This window comes from Plectropomus leopardus, chromosome 20 (assembly GCF_008729295.1).
Source record: "Plectropomus leopardus isolate mb chromosome 20, YSFRI_Pleo_2.0, whole genome shotgun sequence".
NCBI classification, from domain to species: Eukaryota; Metazoa; Chordata; class Actinopteri; order Perciformes; family Serranidae; genus Plectropomus; species Plectropomus leopardus.
This window is the reverse complement of record NC_056482.1, coordinates 1,505,077-1,523,170: the sequence shown is the minus strand read 5'-3', so window position 1 is coordinate 1,523,170 and position 18,094 is coordinate 1,505,077. Positions and strand designations below refer to the sequence as shown.

At 37.0% G+C, this 18,094-nt stretch overlaps 1 protein-coding gene across 1 annotated transcript; it reads right to left on the bottom strand.

The window, feature by feature from the left end:
- Positions 1–3,076: 3,076 nt before the first annotated feature.
- On the bottom strand, positions 3,077–15,832 carry ndor1 (NADPH dependent diflavin oxidoreductase 1). The gene is made up of 15 exons (XM_042509606.1): positions 15,743–15,832; positions 14,152–14,291; positions 13,912–13,989; positions 12,525–12,622; positions 12,339–12,437; positions 12,050–12,151; positions 11,124–11,327; positions 9,741–9,868; positions 8,648–8,859; positions 8,352–8,459; positions 7,688–7,802; positions 7,154–7,300; positions 6,949–7,067; positions 5,564–5,658; positions 3,077–4,863 (listed from the first exon to the last, which is right to left on the bottom strand). The coding sequence occupies exons 2-15, from the start codon at positions 14,284–14,286 to the stop codon at positions 4,719–4,721; spliced, it is 1,785 nt and encodes a 594-aa protein (XP_042365540.1). The 5' UTR covers positions 14,287–14,291; positions 15,743–15,832; the 3' UTR covers positions 3,077–4,718.
- Between the last annotated feature and the right edge of the window lie 2,262 nt (positions 15,833–18,094).

The window sequence follows — 18,094 nt, the reverse complement described above, 5'->3', positions numbered from 1 at the left end:
CATACTATAGCACATTGTCCAGAATTGCATTAAAATGTCATACTATTGTATTTCATCCAGAATTACATAAAAAATATTATATTATAGTATGTTGTCAAAAAATATCTTACTATAGCATGTCGTCCAAAATAACATAAAAAAGTCAGCTTGTAGTATGTTGTCCAAAACTGCATAAATATGTCATACTATAGTAAGTCGTTTGAAAATGCATGTCATGTTATTGTCCAAAAATGCATATAAAAGTCATACTATAGTATGACATTTTCATGAAAATGACGACACAACATAGTATGTCATCCAAAATTAAAAAAAAAAAAAAGTCAAACAATAATACATTGTTCATAATCATTCTGGAAATAATTCTTTTAAAAACATCAGAAAGATCTTGTCAAGTCAACAGAAGTCTCAGGCTGACAGCTACTTCAAATTTTGATTTTTTTATGAATTATAAATTGATCCCAATCCCATTATTGACCATTTTGAGCTTCAACCAAAACAAAAAGGCCTAAAAACAAATGGTGAACAGGTACGGCAGCCTCGTGTAGTTTTCAGATTAAACTGGTTTATTATGGCATATTCAGTCACAATATTTCACACTGTGTGCTGCTGCACCATTGGTCCATCATACTGTCTGTCAGCAAGTCAAATTTACAAGTTGGGATTCACCCACCAGTGCTTCACTTCAGTTCACAGTGTTTTTTTTAAAACATTTGGCATGTTCATGTTCTGCTATGCAGTCTTAGTGTGTCATACATGCAGACTGCGCTCAGTGAGTGTCAAAAATACAGAGTAAAAATAATCGAAGAAGAATGTGAGGCGTTGTGTGGCGTCCTGCTCCATCAGACTGGCCTTAAAATGACACCCTGTAAATGTTACTGGACTATAAGCTCAAACCTTTACAGTCAAACGACTTCCTACCTGCTGCTTAGAAACTTCTCACATCCACTTGCATATTTGCAAGTTATTAGCGCTGCTTTGTTGCTGAAAATGGAAATGGAAAACGGTCTCACTCACTGTCTCTGCTGGCTTTTAGAGACGCCCTATGGACACATTAATGGACCTTACAAGGCTCAGATGAATTTCAGGGTCAATAACAACACTCACAACAGAGTGCAGCATCATTAATAGCAATACAAATGGCAAAGGCCTCTGGAACTGCACCCGCCGTCATTTCATTTGCAGCCGTTGAAAAGAGGTGATTATTGGCTTTATACTTAAGACTGCAACTTCTGACAGAACAAAATCTTCCTTTAACAAATGAAAAGTTGAATTTATAAGCAATGAAACTCAACTTTGTCACTCAACTTGATTTCTCTTGAAAACGTGGTGGAGAAAGGCAATGACTAAGTTGGCATGAAATGGCCTACTTATTACAAGAAATTAGTAAAGGGTGACAAGAAAATTTCCAAGAAAAACTATAATCAAAAAAAAGATTAAAATGATGTTACAGAAAATATCCAATCAAATATATTAAATAAATAAATACATATTTATATTTTCAGCACTTTTCGATAATTTTCTTGTTTGTTTTGCACATTTTTGGGCCATATCTATTTTATTTATTTATTCAATTATTTATTTATATCTTTTTTTTAGGACTATTTTGGGGGGCTTTTAGCCTTTATTATATATGAAAGCTTGAGTGTGAAAGGGGAGAGGGAGGGGATGACGTGCAGCAAAGGACTGCAGTGAGGACGTAGCCTCTCTACATGAGGCATCGCTCTTTTGAAAGTAATCATACTTAACTGCTCAGGTTTCAAAAGGTTAAATCCTCGACTTGTGCTCCTTCACGCTATGTTTCAGCAGGTCACATGAATATCTAAAGTGTTTTATCATGAAATAAAACAGCTGATGATGTTCTGATATCGTGAAGATGCCGCTTGTAGCCCGAGTGGCTCAGGCGAGTAAATATTCTACATTCATGTGAGGAGATGCAGACTGAGCTTTGCTGGCATAAAGAGGCAGATTTGAAAAGTTTGAGAAGAAACACCTTTCAAAAGCACGGCAAACAGTCAATAACGTTTGAGCTGTTATTAGAAGGAGGAGGCTTGCTGGAGTGGGCAGATAAAGAGAGAAACGTAACTACATCTAATATTACTGACTATAGGTCAGGTAGATAAGGCAAAATATTGAGTTGTAACTAGTCCTAGGTGGATGAAGCTGAATGAAGCTTTGGGTCTTTCTCCCTATTTAATAAAATATTTTTTCTGCTCTTTTTTTCTGCACAGCTGAATTAACCAATGAGGGACATCACAATGGCTACCTTCATTATTGGCACAGAGAACGGAGAGCAGGCAAAGAGAACCAAGATGGCAGCATGTCCACTGTGTGCGCACTGTCTGTCTGTCTCAGTGTCTGTCGTAATTATTTTTAACTAACCTTAGTGCCTTTTCTCACTCTTGAAAAACGGTTTAAATGTTGCTTTTTATGAATTTACTTTCAGCATTTTGAAAGTCTTTTTTTGAGACTGTGGCCTGTCCTCTGGCTAAAGCTAATTCCAGGAATTCAGGGAACTGCTGCAGTGTGGTTTGCTTTCAACCTAGAAGTGTTCCAGCAATAGAGTCCCATCTCCTGCTGCACCGTGGCGTGCTTCTAGCCTGGAACTGCAGCAGCAAGTCAGCTACATTCTCTTGAGCTGTGAGCTGAAACCATCTACACCATACTGAAGCCTGAGGCCTGTGCTGTCTGCTGGAGCCTTTTTCCTTTCTCACGCCTGTGCAGTTTGCAGAGATCTACTTCTCTTTAAGTGTTGAGAGTTGTGGAGTTGTGGCATTTCTATTGACTTTACTTTGTTTATCGACTGTGTGGGACTTGGGAGCAAGTGATCATTCCTGGGTGAGTAGATCTGACAGTGTGTTCAGCCTGCTGGATATTTCTCACAGATGCACTTGCACTATGACTGCTGTACAACCACCACTCTATTTGGCACAGGACATGAACTTATCATCTGACCTGCACAGAGATTTACCCTGACTTCAAAGCTTTTTAGCCCTGCATAAATACCTCAAGTCCCGTGAGAGATCCTGCTTGTTTCAGCATGTAATGTTACTAAGCAGAGATTGTTGTCTTATTATTACTTTTATCTGGTAATGTGCTACCTGACCCTGGCCCTGAGCTGCAGTGTACCCAGACACCGTCTGATTTTAAATCTTTGTCTGGTCTTAAAATTGTTCATCTTAATGTGCGCAGCTTGTGAATCAAGATGGATTTGGGTTAAATCAACAGATGCAGATATTGTTGTTATTTCAGAAACTTGGCTGTCCAAATCTATTTCTTCTTCAAACTGGCCAAAGAAAGGTGGCAGTGTTGCTATCTATATCAAATCAAAATTTAATGCTTGCATAGTTCTGTCTGAATCCATCTGCAAACAACTGGAATTTTTGGCTTTGAATGTGGAAATCATTCAGGGCCTTTGTATAACTGTTGTTGGGTGTTACAGGCCTCCATCTGCCTCCAAGGAAACATTACAATCTTTGAAGCATCTTTTGTCCAGAATGAATTAGTGAACTTGTTTTAGCTGGTGATTTGAATTGGGATTGGCTTAAAAGTTTCTAGTGATTTTAAATCTTTTTGTGATTCTATTAATTTCACCCAGTTGGTCAATTCACCCACTCGGCCAAATCTTAAAAGCCCTGAGAAGTCCAACTTGATTGATTTAATTTTGACGCATGATCCTCATAAATTCTCCTCTTTGGGAGTGTTCTGCAATGACTTAAGCGACTACTGTATCGTCACTGCTATTAGAAACACTAAGATGCCCAAATCAAAGTCTTGTATCATTTATAAGAGGAACCTTAAAATTTTTAATGAGCAAGCCTATCATCATGATTTGTCTAATTTTGATTGGAAAAAATAGGTCTTATCCCCGATGTAGAGTTAGCTTGGACATTCTTTAGGGATGTTTTATGCAAATTGTAAACTTCAGCTGAAACTTGTCTTCAATACTGCCTTCCTACATTTGTTCCTTGATTGCAGAGAGGTGCTGGTCCTTAGTCCTTCCATTCTCAAGACTACGTGTTGCTTTCTGTTCCATATGCCCGTACTGAACTGGGTAAAAAGGCTTTTGTCTACTCTGCACCTTTAGCATGGAATATGTTGCAGAATGACTGGAAACTAACACTGTTAATTTCTTTGAGTGCCTTTAAATCCAAACTGAGAATACATGAGGCGAACTCCACTACATGTACGTGTTTTTCATAATCTGCTTGTAAATTCAATACTTTTTCTTTATTTGTTTGTGTTTTATCTATGTATTTTGTAACTGTGTTTTGTTCTTGCTGCCCGTGCCTATCTTTTTCCTGTCTTGTTTTTAATCTTAATGGGATCTTCCTGGTTAAATAAAGGTTAAATAAATAAAAAATAAAAAAAACAGTCTACGAACTGAATGCAGCCTTAGAGGATTTGATGTTAACTACAGCACCTTTATACAATCACCTGTTGACCTGAGAATGGAACTACGGTCACATGACGTCACCTGAGCCAGATCCACAAGCTAAATAAAGACTGAGATGTTGTCGAAAGCTCCAAAAAGCCAGTAAGTGAGCTGAGGTTATTTTGTCACTCGCCCTGTTAAAAAATGTCAGAAACGATCGTCCGTGCTTGAATTTGTTGACTGATGGATGAATCCACTTTGATTCCACAGCTGTTTCATGCAGTCACCATGGCAGCAGCTGCAGCTTCATGTGGACAGTGAGAGGCGGTTGGCTGGGGTCATGTGATCAGGACCAGGTCTCACTCTGGAACTGACCCGTCCTCTCCATGTTGGTCAACATCTGCTCGGCGTCCTCTGCGGACACGCCTCCCTCCTGCTGAAACACCTCCTTCAGGGCGTCACACACACTGGCGGGCATCTCTTTGGCGTTACTGCAGAGGAGAGAGGACACAAGCTCAGCACTGTGTATTCACAGCTAGATAAGTTCAGCTACATGCCAGCATTAAACGTAAAAAATGATTTATTTTTGTCCCTGTGAGCCTGTGGGACAAAATGAAAACCCCAGCTAAATAAGTCCTACTCTTGTGAGCCCAAGAGGCCTGGTGTCCCTGCAGAATCAGCACTAGGTCTGTGTGAATGCTCAGGACGTCTAAAGCCTCCTGCACACTATGAGATTTTGAGATGTCAGCCACACATTAAGCTTATTTTTTAAACCAACATCAGACCTAATCATAAATGATGCCACTATATTTTTAGATGAAAAACCCCCCAAAAAAGACAAAAAACGAATTAAAACGAAAAATAAAATTACAAATTACAAGGCAAAAGCCCAGAATGACACCCAGAAATAATAGAATACGTGTTTAATGCTTTAATGGCTGAGCTGAGCTGGAAATTTCAAGATTAAACAAAAATACACAATCTTGCCAAAAATTATGCCATGCGAGGAGATATGGGATGCTCGTGTCCAGTTAGGACACAGTGTGAGACATTTTTTTTAAGAGATCAGCATAAACATGAGGAATAATCAGTGCTTATATTAGTATTTACTGTTTTCATACACATTTTAAAAAGCTGTGTAACTATCCTAAATACCCAGATATATACAAATCAGAAGTTTTGGTGACTCACCCAGCGATGTAAAAGCAGGCGCCTCTATTGGCGATCAGGTCCCACAGGAGCTCAGCATTCTCCCTCACACGGTGCTGCACGTACACCTTCTCCTCCTGAAATACACAAACACTCTGTTTCACTATTATTATTAAAAGAAAGACACACACACACACACACACACGCACACACACGCACACACACACACACACACACACACACACACACACACAGGCTATTTAGCAAAGTAAAGTCAGAGCAGTGGGGGAGAAGGCTGGAGGAGTGGGGTTGCAGTATTCACAGTGAATCCTGGATATTATAGGAAAAGCTGAAAACACTTTTTTAAAAACATAGTTGACACTAGATGATTTTTTTGAACAATTTAAAATTTTTAAAATCATTTAACAACACTATTATTATAATTTAATTCTTAAGCATGTGAATGCTCAGTTGAATTTTCGTGTTATCTTTTTTTGTTATTTATATCCCAGTACTTTTTTTCTCCTCAGTAGAAGGCAATTTTTGGCAATTCAAACAGCTAATGTATTCAGAGTGTACAAAGCTGACTAAAGACAGGGAATGGGGACATTACAAAAAAAGGAATAATGTATTGAACAACAACAATGAATACATACTGTACATTATACATATTATAGAATGTCATACAAATTGACTATGTCTTAGAGAAAAAAAGAATGTATCAAGATATACGCGAAGAATACACATATGTGCATACACACACACGAGAAAACAATATATTATTGACTATTTTTCTGATAATTTCAAGAAAGAGGAAAATCTGAATTGCAGCCTTTATTTTAATACATGGAGACATTAAACAGTGATAATGAAACAGCTCTTTGAAGTCACTATGTTGAATTTGATAATATCAGACTTTAGTGTCTCCCAGTGGACACTCAGTACATTTACATGCACAGTTTAGTAGAGCTACAGTTACAGCTCCATTTCTGTCAGAAGTGTTTATTATTATTATTACTACTGTCATTTAAAGTAACATAGAGATAATTATGTAGAATGCTGACATTTTCTTAATGCTGCATTTTCTTTCATTTATTATTGCCTTACATTGTAATACAACATATTTTCACTTTGATTTGTATGTGATTAATATTTCTGGTGTTGAAAACATTGACACAGCAGCTTGGGTGTGGCTAAAGTGCTATATACCAGTAACTGCAGGCAGCCATTTTCCAAAATGGCTGCCATGTTCATGAGAACGCCAGTCTGCAGTAGCTCGATATACAGATTTCTTCAAAATGAATAAAGCTATATTTGTACCAAATTTTGGTGCTTTTACTACAAAATGAACGATAAGTTAGCTTTGCCGCCCCACTAAGTTAATTTTCCTGTCCTGTGATGATTATGGTGTGCTGAGTGTGTCTGACCTGGTCTCGTGAGAAGGCAGTGAAGAGGCTCAGCTGTCCCGCCTTCATCATCTCCTCCCACTCTGACCTGAAGTAGAAGTCTTTGGTCTCAGAGCGACAGCCAAAGAACAGGACATTGGCTGAACAGCAGAAAAACAGGAGGTGGGGTATCATGTCAGTAAAGTGTCACATCAGAGAGACAAAGTCAGAGAGGCAGAGATCTCACCGTGTTTTCCCTCAGCAATCCTCTCTTGTAGAGCCGACCTGAAGGGTGCCAGTCCTGTTCCAGGTCCAACCATGATCACAGGGGTGTCCTTCTCTTTAGGGAACTTCATAGTTCCCTTCTTCACCCACAGAGGCACATACACATCCCCTGCAACACCATCAATACAGAACAAAATAACACCCGTCACATAACCTTTATTATGTATTGCAACAGATAATCAACATCTGTTTGCATCAGGAGGTACTTGTTCTAGTTGTGTTACAAGGTGGGTGAGTGCAGTAAATATATGTGTGCAGTAAATAACCAAATGATCGCAGTAAATAAAGCAGTAATTCATTGTGTGAGCAGTAAATAAGTGTGTATTGCTTTTAGTATTTGCGTTTTGAAGAGAGCAGCAGAGTGGCGGCATGTCTGCTAACAGACAAAAGAAACACAATGTAAGTATGTTGGAAATTATGACACAACATCCAGCCAATCAGAATGAAGTCATCTGTGTGTCTGTGATCTGAGCACTTGTTCAGTGTGGTAAGAGACCTTGTGCAGGGTCCAGGGAGGCTAACCAGGTGGAACAGAGGCCTCTTCGGGGTTTATACAGCTTGGTTTTGTAACGAACCACAGCTACCAGGATCTGAATCCTGTCTGGGTGAGCCTGTGTGGAGAGAAGGATTTTGTATAATAATAATAATAATAATAATAATAAAAAATAATTGCTCTTTTTATATGGCACCTTTAAAAACAGAGCAAAGGAGAAATGGGATACGTAGGCAGTGATAAAACAACGAAAAGCTGAACCGTCCTACTGAACACAAGCAAGATGAAATTAGGGTAGAGTCAGGATCAAATGAAAACCAGAGGACAGCTACTGAAATATGCAAGATGTAAAAAGACAGTATATATAATGCATAGAAATAGACCAAAAACAACAAAAGAAGCAATAAAACCACACATAAAAGGAAATAAAACAAATAAAATCTAAATTAAAAAGGTAAAATACATTTTTTTAAAAAAAAGAAAAGAAAACATCACATGAAAAGCAAGTTTATAAAAATATAAGTCAAGATTAAAAAAGAATAAGTCAAGACTGACTATGATTTTTCCATCTACTTCTCAATGAAATTCATTTAGAGCTTTTCAAAAGGAAAGAAACACAGCACATTCCTTAACAGTAGTTCAAAAGTTTTCATGAAAAAGGGGCTACCTGCAGAGAGGAGGCGATGGAGAATGAGCGAGGCTGGATCTCAGGGAACAGATCCAGGAGATAGTCTGCTTTGAGTTCTGCTGTAGTGTGAGGGAAATCTGCCAGGACCTGCAGCAACGAGAGCACAGCACGCTCAGCAAGCAGGTCAGAGGTCATGTTTATGAGTGTAAAGCTTCTGTGTGAAGGATCTGAACAGGTCTGCTTCCTGAGGCACACAGCAATGATCCGACTGAAATCAATGTGCTGCAAGCAACACCCATAAAAATCATTTAAGAGATACTGTAAATAAACGTCACCTCCAGCGCAGTGCGTCGGGGCCGGCTGCAGTAGCTGTGCAGCTCGTCCTGGCCCACTGCTGAGCTGAACTCCATCAGCTTCTCCTTCTCCAGCTCGTTGGTGGCAAAGGTAGACAGCAGCTCAAAGAAGGAGCGGCGAGGCACGGCGGCGATGTCCAGGTAACTCTCCACCAGGTAGCGCACAGTGCAGGGCTGAGGAAGCCTGGCTGGAACTTAGAGGACAAAGTTGAGGTGCCACTTTTCAAAATGTGAAGAGGCAAGGGCCAGGTAAGAAATAACATTAATATATATCAGTATATAAAATGATACGCAGTGCATTCTGAATTTAAAAAAAAAATCAATGATGAAATAATAATAAAATTTAATTTTTATCATTTCTTTATAAATTTCACAATTTAGTGGTTCTTCATAAATTTCTATCAATAATTATGCTCACCGGCCCTTTTATAAGATTCACCTGTTCAACTGCTCATCAAAAAATAAGCAAATATCTAATCTAATCTAATGGCCAATCACATGGCAGCAACTCAATACATTTAGGAATTCAGACATGGTCGAGACAATGTGCTGAAGGTCAAACTGAGCATCAGAATGGGGAAGAAAGGTGATTTAAGTGACTGACCAGCCCGCATGGCACCAACAAACATGCCACATTCACAGAGTATCTCAGTAGCTGCTGATCTGCTGGGATTTTCACACACAACGATCTCAAAGGTTTACAGAGAATGGTCCGAAAAAGAGTAAATATCCAGTGAGCGGCAGTTCTCTGAGTGAAAATGCCTTGTTGATGCCAGAGGTCAGAGGAGAAGCTAACCGGACATGCAAACATGCTAATGGACTTCTGTGTTTTAAGACTCAATATTTCACCACTCTATTACATGTGTGGAATTGGTATATACAGTTACATCTTAGGTCAGTTGTAGGCTTATTTGTTTATGGGTTTTTTAACTTACTCGATTTCTTTGCTATGAACTGAAATGTACTGGCAATGCACACAGTGAAAACACACACACGCACACGCACACACACACACACACACACACACACACACACACACACACACACACACACACACACACACACACACACACACCTGCAGTGTTGTCTGTGGCTCTGAGGGTGAACCTGGCCTCTGGATCCAGTCTCAGCAGCTGACAGAATTGTTGCACGTCTTCTGCTGAGTTGCGTGGGCGCATCATCACCACGTCACCAGCAGCAAACCTGCACAGCAAGAAAGTCCATGAATACTCACCACTTACATTCTGAATTCAAAAGGAGTAATAGATTTCCACAAAACGACTGCGCTGCTTTTGCCTCCGCTAAACCGCAAATGAGAGAAAAAGATGGCGTGCAATCCACAGAGCATGTACAAAGTGTGAAATGCACGCAAACTGCACGGCCAAGCAGACAGCGCCCTGGGTCTGTCTGTGCATATTGGTCAATTTAAGAATAATCTAAAATTTGGCACAAAATTGTTCCCTTCCAATGCAAATAAGCCTTAAACTGTGTTTTGTGATAATGGACTTTATAAATAAAATTGACTTGACTTCAAAGACCAGCGCTAATTGCTGCAGACAGTTACAGCAGTGCTTTTTAACACCATGGAGACCCGTGTATTCAATAGGTGCAGTTTCTCTCTCTTCAAAGCTTGTGAGCTTTGAATGATATTGAATTGAGTGACATTATGGGCCAAATCTACAGTCAGAGGGGGGTCAGGTGGGTTGTGAACTTATATCAGGTTTGGAAATGAAATAGTTGTGATGGAGCTCAGGATTCATTCATAAGAGCTGCTGTATTACAAACAATGTCACAGTATAAACCTCAGTCTGTATGTAACAGCCGACCTGTGTGGATGTGGAGCAAAATACAGAACAATAATTACCATCAAACCCTGACTGATCACCTTAGTGAAGCAACGGCAGCACCGTGCGTAAAAGCACACGGCCTATGCCTAATTTTGAAGACTCATGTATTGTGTCAGCTGCAGTGAGATGCGGCAGCTGCAACACACAACCAGCTGTGGGCAATAAACCTAACTGACACTTCCTGCAAAATGTTTTTATTATGAACCAATCCGTGTTCTAAAATATGGAGTAAAGTTGGTGCTAGCATTGACAAATTAGTGAAAATTCTTTTGTGGATATGGTGCTAAAACAGGGCTTGATTGCTGGTGCTAATTCTACACAAATCATGGTGCTGTTAGTGGGCGCAATCCATTCTTTGTGGATCTGGCCTTTAGGATTTTGCTGCTAGACTTAATTAGTGAGCATTGTAAGCATTGTACCTGTTTTATAATATCCAACAAAGCACAAGCACTGACTGACAAGACTTTAACGTGAACCTTAATTTAGGATGCCTTCATGACTTTGACATGAAAGTGAGCAGGGTGCTTATTGGGGCATGACACTGACATGTTTGGTTGTAGTCAGATTCATGTAAAGAGGTGCATGTCAGAAAAGGTCTCAGGGTGGCTTACTTGATGTTGGATCCAGTGATATCAAACTCGATGTGCCTCACGTCCTGGAAGTGTGACGGGTCCGTTACTCTCACGTTGGACACGAGTCTGGCAGGAAATGGATGGGACGGGGAGGGGACGGTCTGCTCCGTGGGAATCCTCAGCCTGTCATCTGTCTTCTCTTTCACTTCATCCAGGAAGTGGACAGTAAAAGCCGGAGGGAGCCTGTCGCAAGAGGCAAGCAAAAAATCTTACTGACTTGAATTAAACACAAATCCTACACTTTTTTTTTAGATTTCTTTTAATTCAGTTTTGTGCAGAGTTTAATAATAAACTATATATACATAGCCACATCTCATCCATATGTTACATATGTTTTAAAAAATTTGCAGGTATTGAGACTTCAGAAGGAGAGTTAACCTTTCACTGCACCCTAATAAATAAATAAATAAATAAATAAAAACAGATAAAGTAACTGATTGATTAATTTGAACAAATACAGAAATAAGTACAAAAAAAAAGAAGAATGATAATAATTAATTTAAAAAGTAAATGAAATAAAAATACAGAAATAAGTACAATGAAAAGATGAATGATGAAGAAACCAGATATATAAAAATAAATAAATTTAAAAAATAGCTAATTAATTAAAAATTACAGAAATAAGTACGAAATGAAGATGAATGATTAAGAAAATAATTAAATATTAAATAAAAATAACTAAATACATTTAAATCAATCAATCAATCAAATCCTTCTCATCTTATCCATATAAAGCAGAGATAGATACATCAATATAGTGAATCAAAGAATAATGACTAACCTGACTGATTAAGATAATCCTAATCACAAATTAATAATACTTTGTGCTTTTGAAGAATCACAAACTGTCAGTCAGAAATGCAACAGCAGAAGGAGATACTGTGTGATATCAGGAGAGTACTCACGGCTCATCCTCCCTCAGGGGGATCACATCAGCCAGAGACGGGTACAGAGCCAACACTTTCTGCCAAAATGATGTGAGCCACGGGTCAATCGCAGCATCCGACCTGGTTTAAGTACATTTTAAAGTGAGCAAACACAACATCTACGGTTCTATTCCAGCTAGGAACATTTGTTGTTACTCATTTCCATCTTTCTCCCACAAGTTTCCAGCCTCACTCTATTTTGCTGATAAATTAATCACTTCTGGATAATGGACATTTCCATCAGTAAAAAAAGTTATGTGAAACACACCCAAGGTCATGTTGATCATCTGCCAGCCCGACAGGCAACAGCATACTGGCCCCAAGCTGCTGAAGGCGCTTATGAAGCTTCTTAGCCACAAAATTGAACCTATGGGTAAAAGTGGTTTATTATTTTTAGTGCTTTTATTAAGACCATGAGTCACTGTCAATGTGTACTGTCCTGAAAAGGACTTACTTGGGATAAGAGGAATCCCCCAGGCCCAGCACGGCACAGTCCAAACGACTCAGAGAGCCAACAGGCAGAGACTTCTTAAAGACAAACTTCCAGAAGTTCTTGGAAAAACGGAGACAAAGACAGAAAAAAAAAACACATACTAATTCATAGGGGTTTCATATTTCACTGTATCTGTATATATTTTGACAAATATAATCAGTCAGAAACAGCTAACCCCTTAAAAACTGAGCAAGTTGGTTTGATTTATTTGAAAAACATGTAAAGACAGCAACGAGCAGCTTACCGAGAAATGGCCAAAATATTAGCAAGATATGCGTATAAAAGTTATAGGAACAAAAGATAAAAGAAAAGTTTTAAAAAAAATAACAAAACAGGAATACACTATATATATATATATATATATATACTTACAATACATATATACATATATATATATATATATATATATTTTACAGACAATGAAAACCATAAAGCAAAAACTGTCAAAGACATGAAGAGGTTTACATATTCAAAAAGCAGTGACAAGAAGTACAAACTTTTTTTAATCCTACCCCCTCTCCATTACTCACTGGGTTTTAATTAATTCCTTATTAACTTAAACCAATACTCTAATTAACTAAACATTATGCATGCACATACAAAATCTACAATTTTTCATTATTATTTACAAGAAAAAGAGGAAGATAAACTAAGAGGTAAATAAATATTAGGTAACCAAATAAATTGTAACCCCTGTAAACAGCTGGTGATTGTCAAGTCAAGTTTTTATAAATTATTTTAAAGTGTTTTATGTTTGGTCATTGTTTTAACAGACCGATACAAAAACATTTCCTGCTTGAATAAACCCTGAAAGTTCTTAAATTTAATTTCTCCCTTAAATTGTAACCCTCCTCTAGAAATTTTCTTTTGCATGTGTGTGCGTGTATATATTAATGTATGTATATATGTATGTATGCATGTATCTATCTATCTATCTATTTAATTATATATATATATATATATATATATATATATATAGACAGAGAGAGAGAGAGAGAGAGAGAAAAACTTAATTTTATCCCCTTGTTGTACGGTAACTTTCTAATAATTCTCTCTCTCTTTCTTTTAAATATAATTTCGCACCACCTTTGAATGGTTTCTTGCAAATTGCAGGACATTTTATACCAAGTTGCTGATTGCCTTTTTTGAAGAAAATCGCATCAATTCTCTCAAGTTTCAAATGCTTATTTGCTTGTGAAAGGTGTCTGAACACAGAACAACAAAAATCAATATCAATTCAGGTTTCAAAGGATTAAGGGGGCAGGCCATACACAAAATATCTACTACTGTTTACGGTATGATTTTTTCTTTCTTTTTTATGTTAAACATGACCGGTCTGTTTTCTTACCTTCATGTTGTCTGGAGGGTCTCCCTGGCCGGTGGTGGCACATACAAATATAACCAGAGGCTCTGAGATCAAGCTGGCCTGTTGGACGAGAGGAAACACACACAAGTGCACAGTGTTCCTATGTGATTTATTCAGGATGTAACACCTCCAAATTATTATCTCACACAAGTACTGGGAAGTCTGCTGCTGGAACTGTAAATGGACATAATAATCTCCTCTCCTCGCTAACACTGCACTCACCACGTTGTAGCCATCCAAAGGCAGCACTTGAACCTGCAGCTGCCTCCTCTGCGCCTGCCGTGCGATCCTCTGGGCCGTGTCCTGAGCCGTGCCGGTCTGGCTCCCATACAGGACGAGCAGAGTGGGCTTTGACATTATGACTGACAGAAACAAAGTCACAAAATGCTCCGTTACTTCAGAAGAACACAGACGTGGCACGAATACTACAAAGGAACACAGAGCGAACCAAAAAAAACACATAAAGAGCATGAAAAAGGAGACTGTAAGAGCCAAAGCAGACAAATGAATCATTACTTAACATCCAACTAATATACAAACATAACTCCTAAAGAACAAGTCAGGACGCTGTGTAAAAGGTAAATAAAAATAGAATGGATTTGTAAATCTTTTTGCTGATTTTTCAGCTTTGCCATCTTTTAATCTGTGTAATGTTTGTATATATTGTCCTATTTCTATATTAAATTCTTGTATTTTTTTTTTTTTTTTTTAAATTTCCATTTACATTTTAAAACTTTTCATACCAAATAAATAGATTCAAAAAAAATTTTTTCCCAACCATCAGCTAAATTTTTATCATACAAACATAATATATCTTTTCTTTCCCAACTGAAAACTGTTTTAACCCCTGGGGTTGTCCTAGGAGTAAAAAAAATGACTCGCCACTATGTTTAACAACACAGAAAACCCACTAAATGATCTTTTATCAACTTGAAATTCAATGACTTTTTCTATAAGGAGTCCAACATGCGAAAAAGTGAAACATTGCTGTTGTTTATATTTCCATGAAAGCTGCATGCCAGCAGGGTACAAATCTTGTCTTAGGGGTCAGTTTTGATCTGGCCGTTATTAAATCATTTTTATATCACAAAAAAAAAACATTCAAAAGATGGGAGTAGACTAGGTATTTTGCAGTTGAAGTCCTCATTGTTATAGTATGATATACTATGTTGCTAAAGTAAAGACTGTAATTGTTTCCCTATAATAAAATGCATCCAAAACTAGTTTTTGCACATTTCTTCTACTTTCTTTTGCTACACAAGTGATATATCTTGCTTTAAAAAAGTTGTTTAAAATGTTTACACCTATACAGTACCTTTAGCAATAATAATATTAAACCTTTGCATCAGAAAACAATTATGAAAGCTGTGCTGTAATACAAAGGAGTGGATTCCGCTGATTAGATGCAGTCTTTCTGCACTGTGAAGAGGGAAACCTAGATATTCACAATATTTGTTATGAATGTCAGTTTATTTCTTCACGCAAAATAGAATAGGATTTAATAAAGCTGCTTTACTTTAGGGGTTCAGTTAAGGTGGCCCTTAGGACAAGTGGTTTATACAGATACTTGAGACAACACAATTTAAGAAATGTTCTGCTTCTATCCAAAAAAAAACTGAATGCAAAGCCATTCATAGAAAAAGTTAGTTAGGTTTTTTCTTGACCAGTTACTTGACATTACATCACTGTGTTGCTAGCTGTTAGCAGGCCGGTTAGCTGCCGGGAAATTAGGTCGATTAATTTTGTTCGCTTCAATTTTTTCTCCTCTTTAACCTACACATTTCACCGAATACTAAGGTAACACGATGCTTACCGTCGCTGTCTTTGTCAACGATAGGTTTAAACGCTCACAAAACGGACAAAAAGCTCCACTATGTGAGGTTTCAGCTGCTCACTCTCAAACATCACCGCTACACTTTACGGTAGGCCGGCTTCGCGTGGTGATTGGCTCGTGCTTTCATGCTGCTTTCAAAGACGGTCAAGGAAAATCCGAGATTAAGACTTTCTATTTGGAGAGAGAAGCAACAACCGTTTGGGGAAAAAAAAGTTTTTGTTTGTTTGTTTGTTTGATCCCTCTATCTCCCATCACTGTTATAATATATACTGTTGTAATATCTCACAGTGGCATATAGTATAATAGAATAGAATAAGAATAAGACTTATTATTATGATCATTATTATTGTGGTTGATAACAATATGATATTACTATATATTATATCATAATAAAAATAAAATACAAAGTATCTTTATATACAGGTTTTGCTTTAAACAGAACACGTCACACTGGAACACTCAGCTCAACAATTTGAACAATTTAATAAAAAATATTTCAAAACTTCTAAAAGATCTTGAGTTGTGCATTCATGCACATTCACATATATACACAGACACAGATAGGTACAAACATACACACACACACACACACACACACACACACACAAAACACATCTATTCAAAACATACACACATTAGAGACAGACACACAAATGAAAAGACAATCACACAGGCACAGACACACCTCATACATCCAAATATTATTTATAATATTGTTTTTGTTTATTTTCTTTCTTTTATTTTCTCAAAAAACTTTTTTTTAATTTATTTATATGTGTATGTATGTATGTATGTATGTATGTATATATACATATACAGTGTGTACATGTATGTATGTATATATACATTTATATATTACTGACTGCCCTTTTGTTAATTTACATTATTACAACTACTACAAATGTTAATAATAACTCAAATACTATTTGGCCAAAATTGTCCCCAAAAAGCAGCTTCCCTATAATATCATTCAAATCTTGTTCATGCACAACTAAAGCTAATCTCCCTACTATGGTTTTCTAGATGTAATATAGCTACTCCCCTTGGTATGCACGTCATTCCTGTGTCTTTGTTATCGCAAATAAAACTTCAAATAAATAATTAGATATGCATACTGTATTCAACAGTTTTCATTAGAAGAGTCGTGCAGTGAGTGAGTTTTGCAGCCCACTCATATTTTCAGGGTTACTGGTATAAAATGGGTCAAAATGCTCACAAATAGAATCGGTCACTAAACTCACGTTTAATTTATTTGTCTTATTGCTGAACACGATACCTAGAATCTTCAAGTGTTGTAAGTTTTGGCCAAATGCTGCAAGCACCATAACATTATTCAAAAGTTAGTCAGAGGTTAACAAAAGCTAATTTTCAAAATAAAAAATAAGAATATAGAGGGGTGAAAGTTATCATCTTATGAGATAATCAAAAACATAGGTACCCAACTTAAATTATGAGATGCAAACTTATCATTTTAGTCAAAATTATGAGTTTAATGAGGTGAAAAATATGAGATACTGACCACCTCAATACAAGCAAGTCACTACGCGTCATCTAATATTTGTTTTCTAATCTGGTGTATGTTTTTTTTTTCAGTTAAAGTTAAAATTCCTTTTAAATAATGTAAAAAAACACACACAGTAGTGGTATTTAAGCATCTAACACTTTAAAATTCCTTTTATATAATGAGGAAAAAATAGCTGGACCAATTTAACATTTACTAGTAATCAACTTAGAAACATTTGTTTACAGTTGTGGTAACAGTACATAATAATTCCTTCTAAATAATGTGGAAAGAACTTGTTTTTATAATGAATCAACTTAAAAATGTGTTCATAAATATGATAAAAACTTAAAAAAAAAAAAAAAAAAAAGTTTTTAGTTGATAACCTATACAAGTTAATGCATTTTCTACATTATCTGAAAGAAATTCTAAAGTGTCATTTAATTACCCTATTTATGAACATGTTTTAAGTTAATTACTATAATTATCACTTTAATAATAAAGTTGTTCCAACAATTTTTTTTTTTTTTAAAGAATCTTAAAAACATACTGGTTCCCAGATCACTCCCTACACGAGCAAGTATAAGATGTAAAATAAAAGCAAGGTGTCCAACAATATGAAATACGTATTTGAGTGTTTGTGTTGAGACTTGACAACATGACTCTGTTTGTAGATTGTATTTTAGTACATTTCCAGACATTGCTACCCGTGAAGGAGCAGTGCATCTCTTCAGCAACACAAAGCTGTTACACTGAGCACAGTGTGAGCACAGAAAAACACACCATCACAGTCTGTGGACATGAAATGACTGATCTACAAAGAGGTGAGA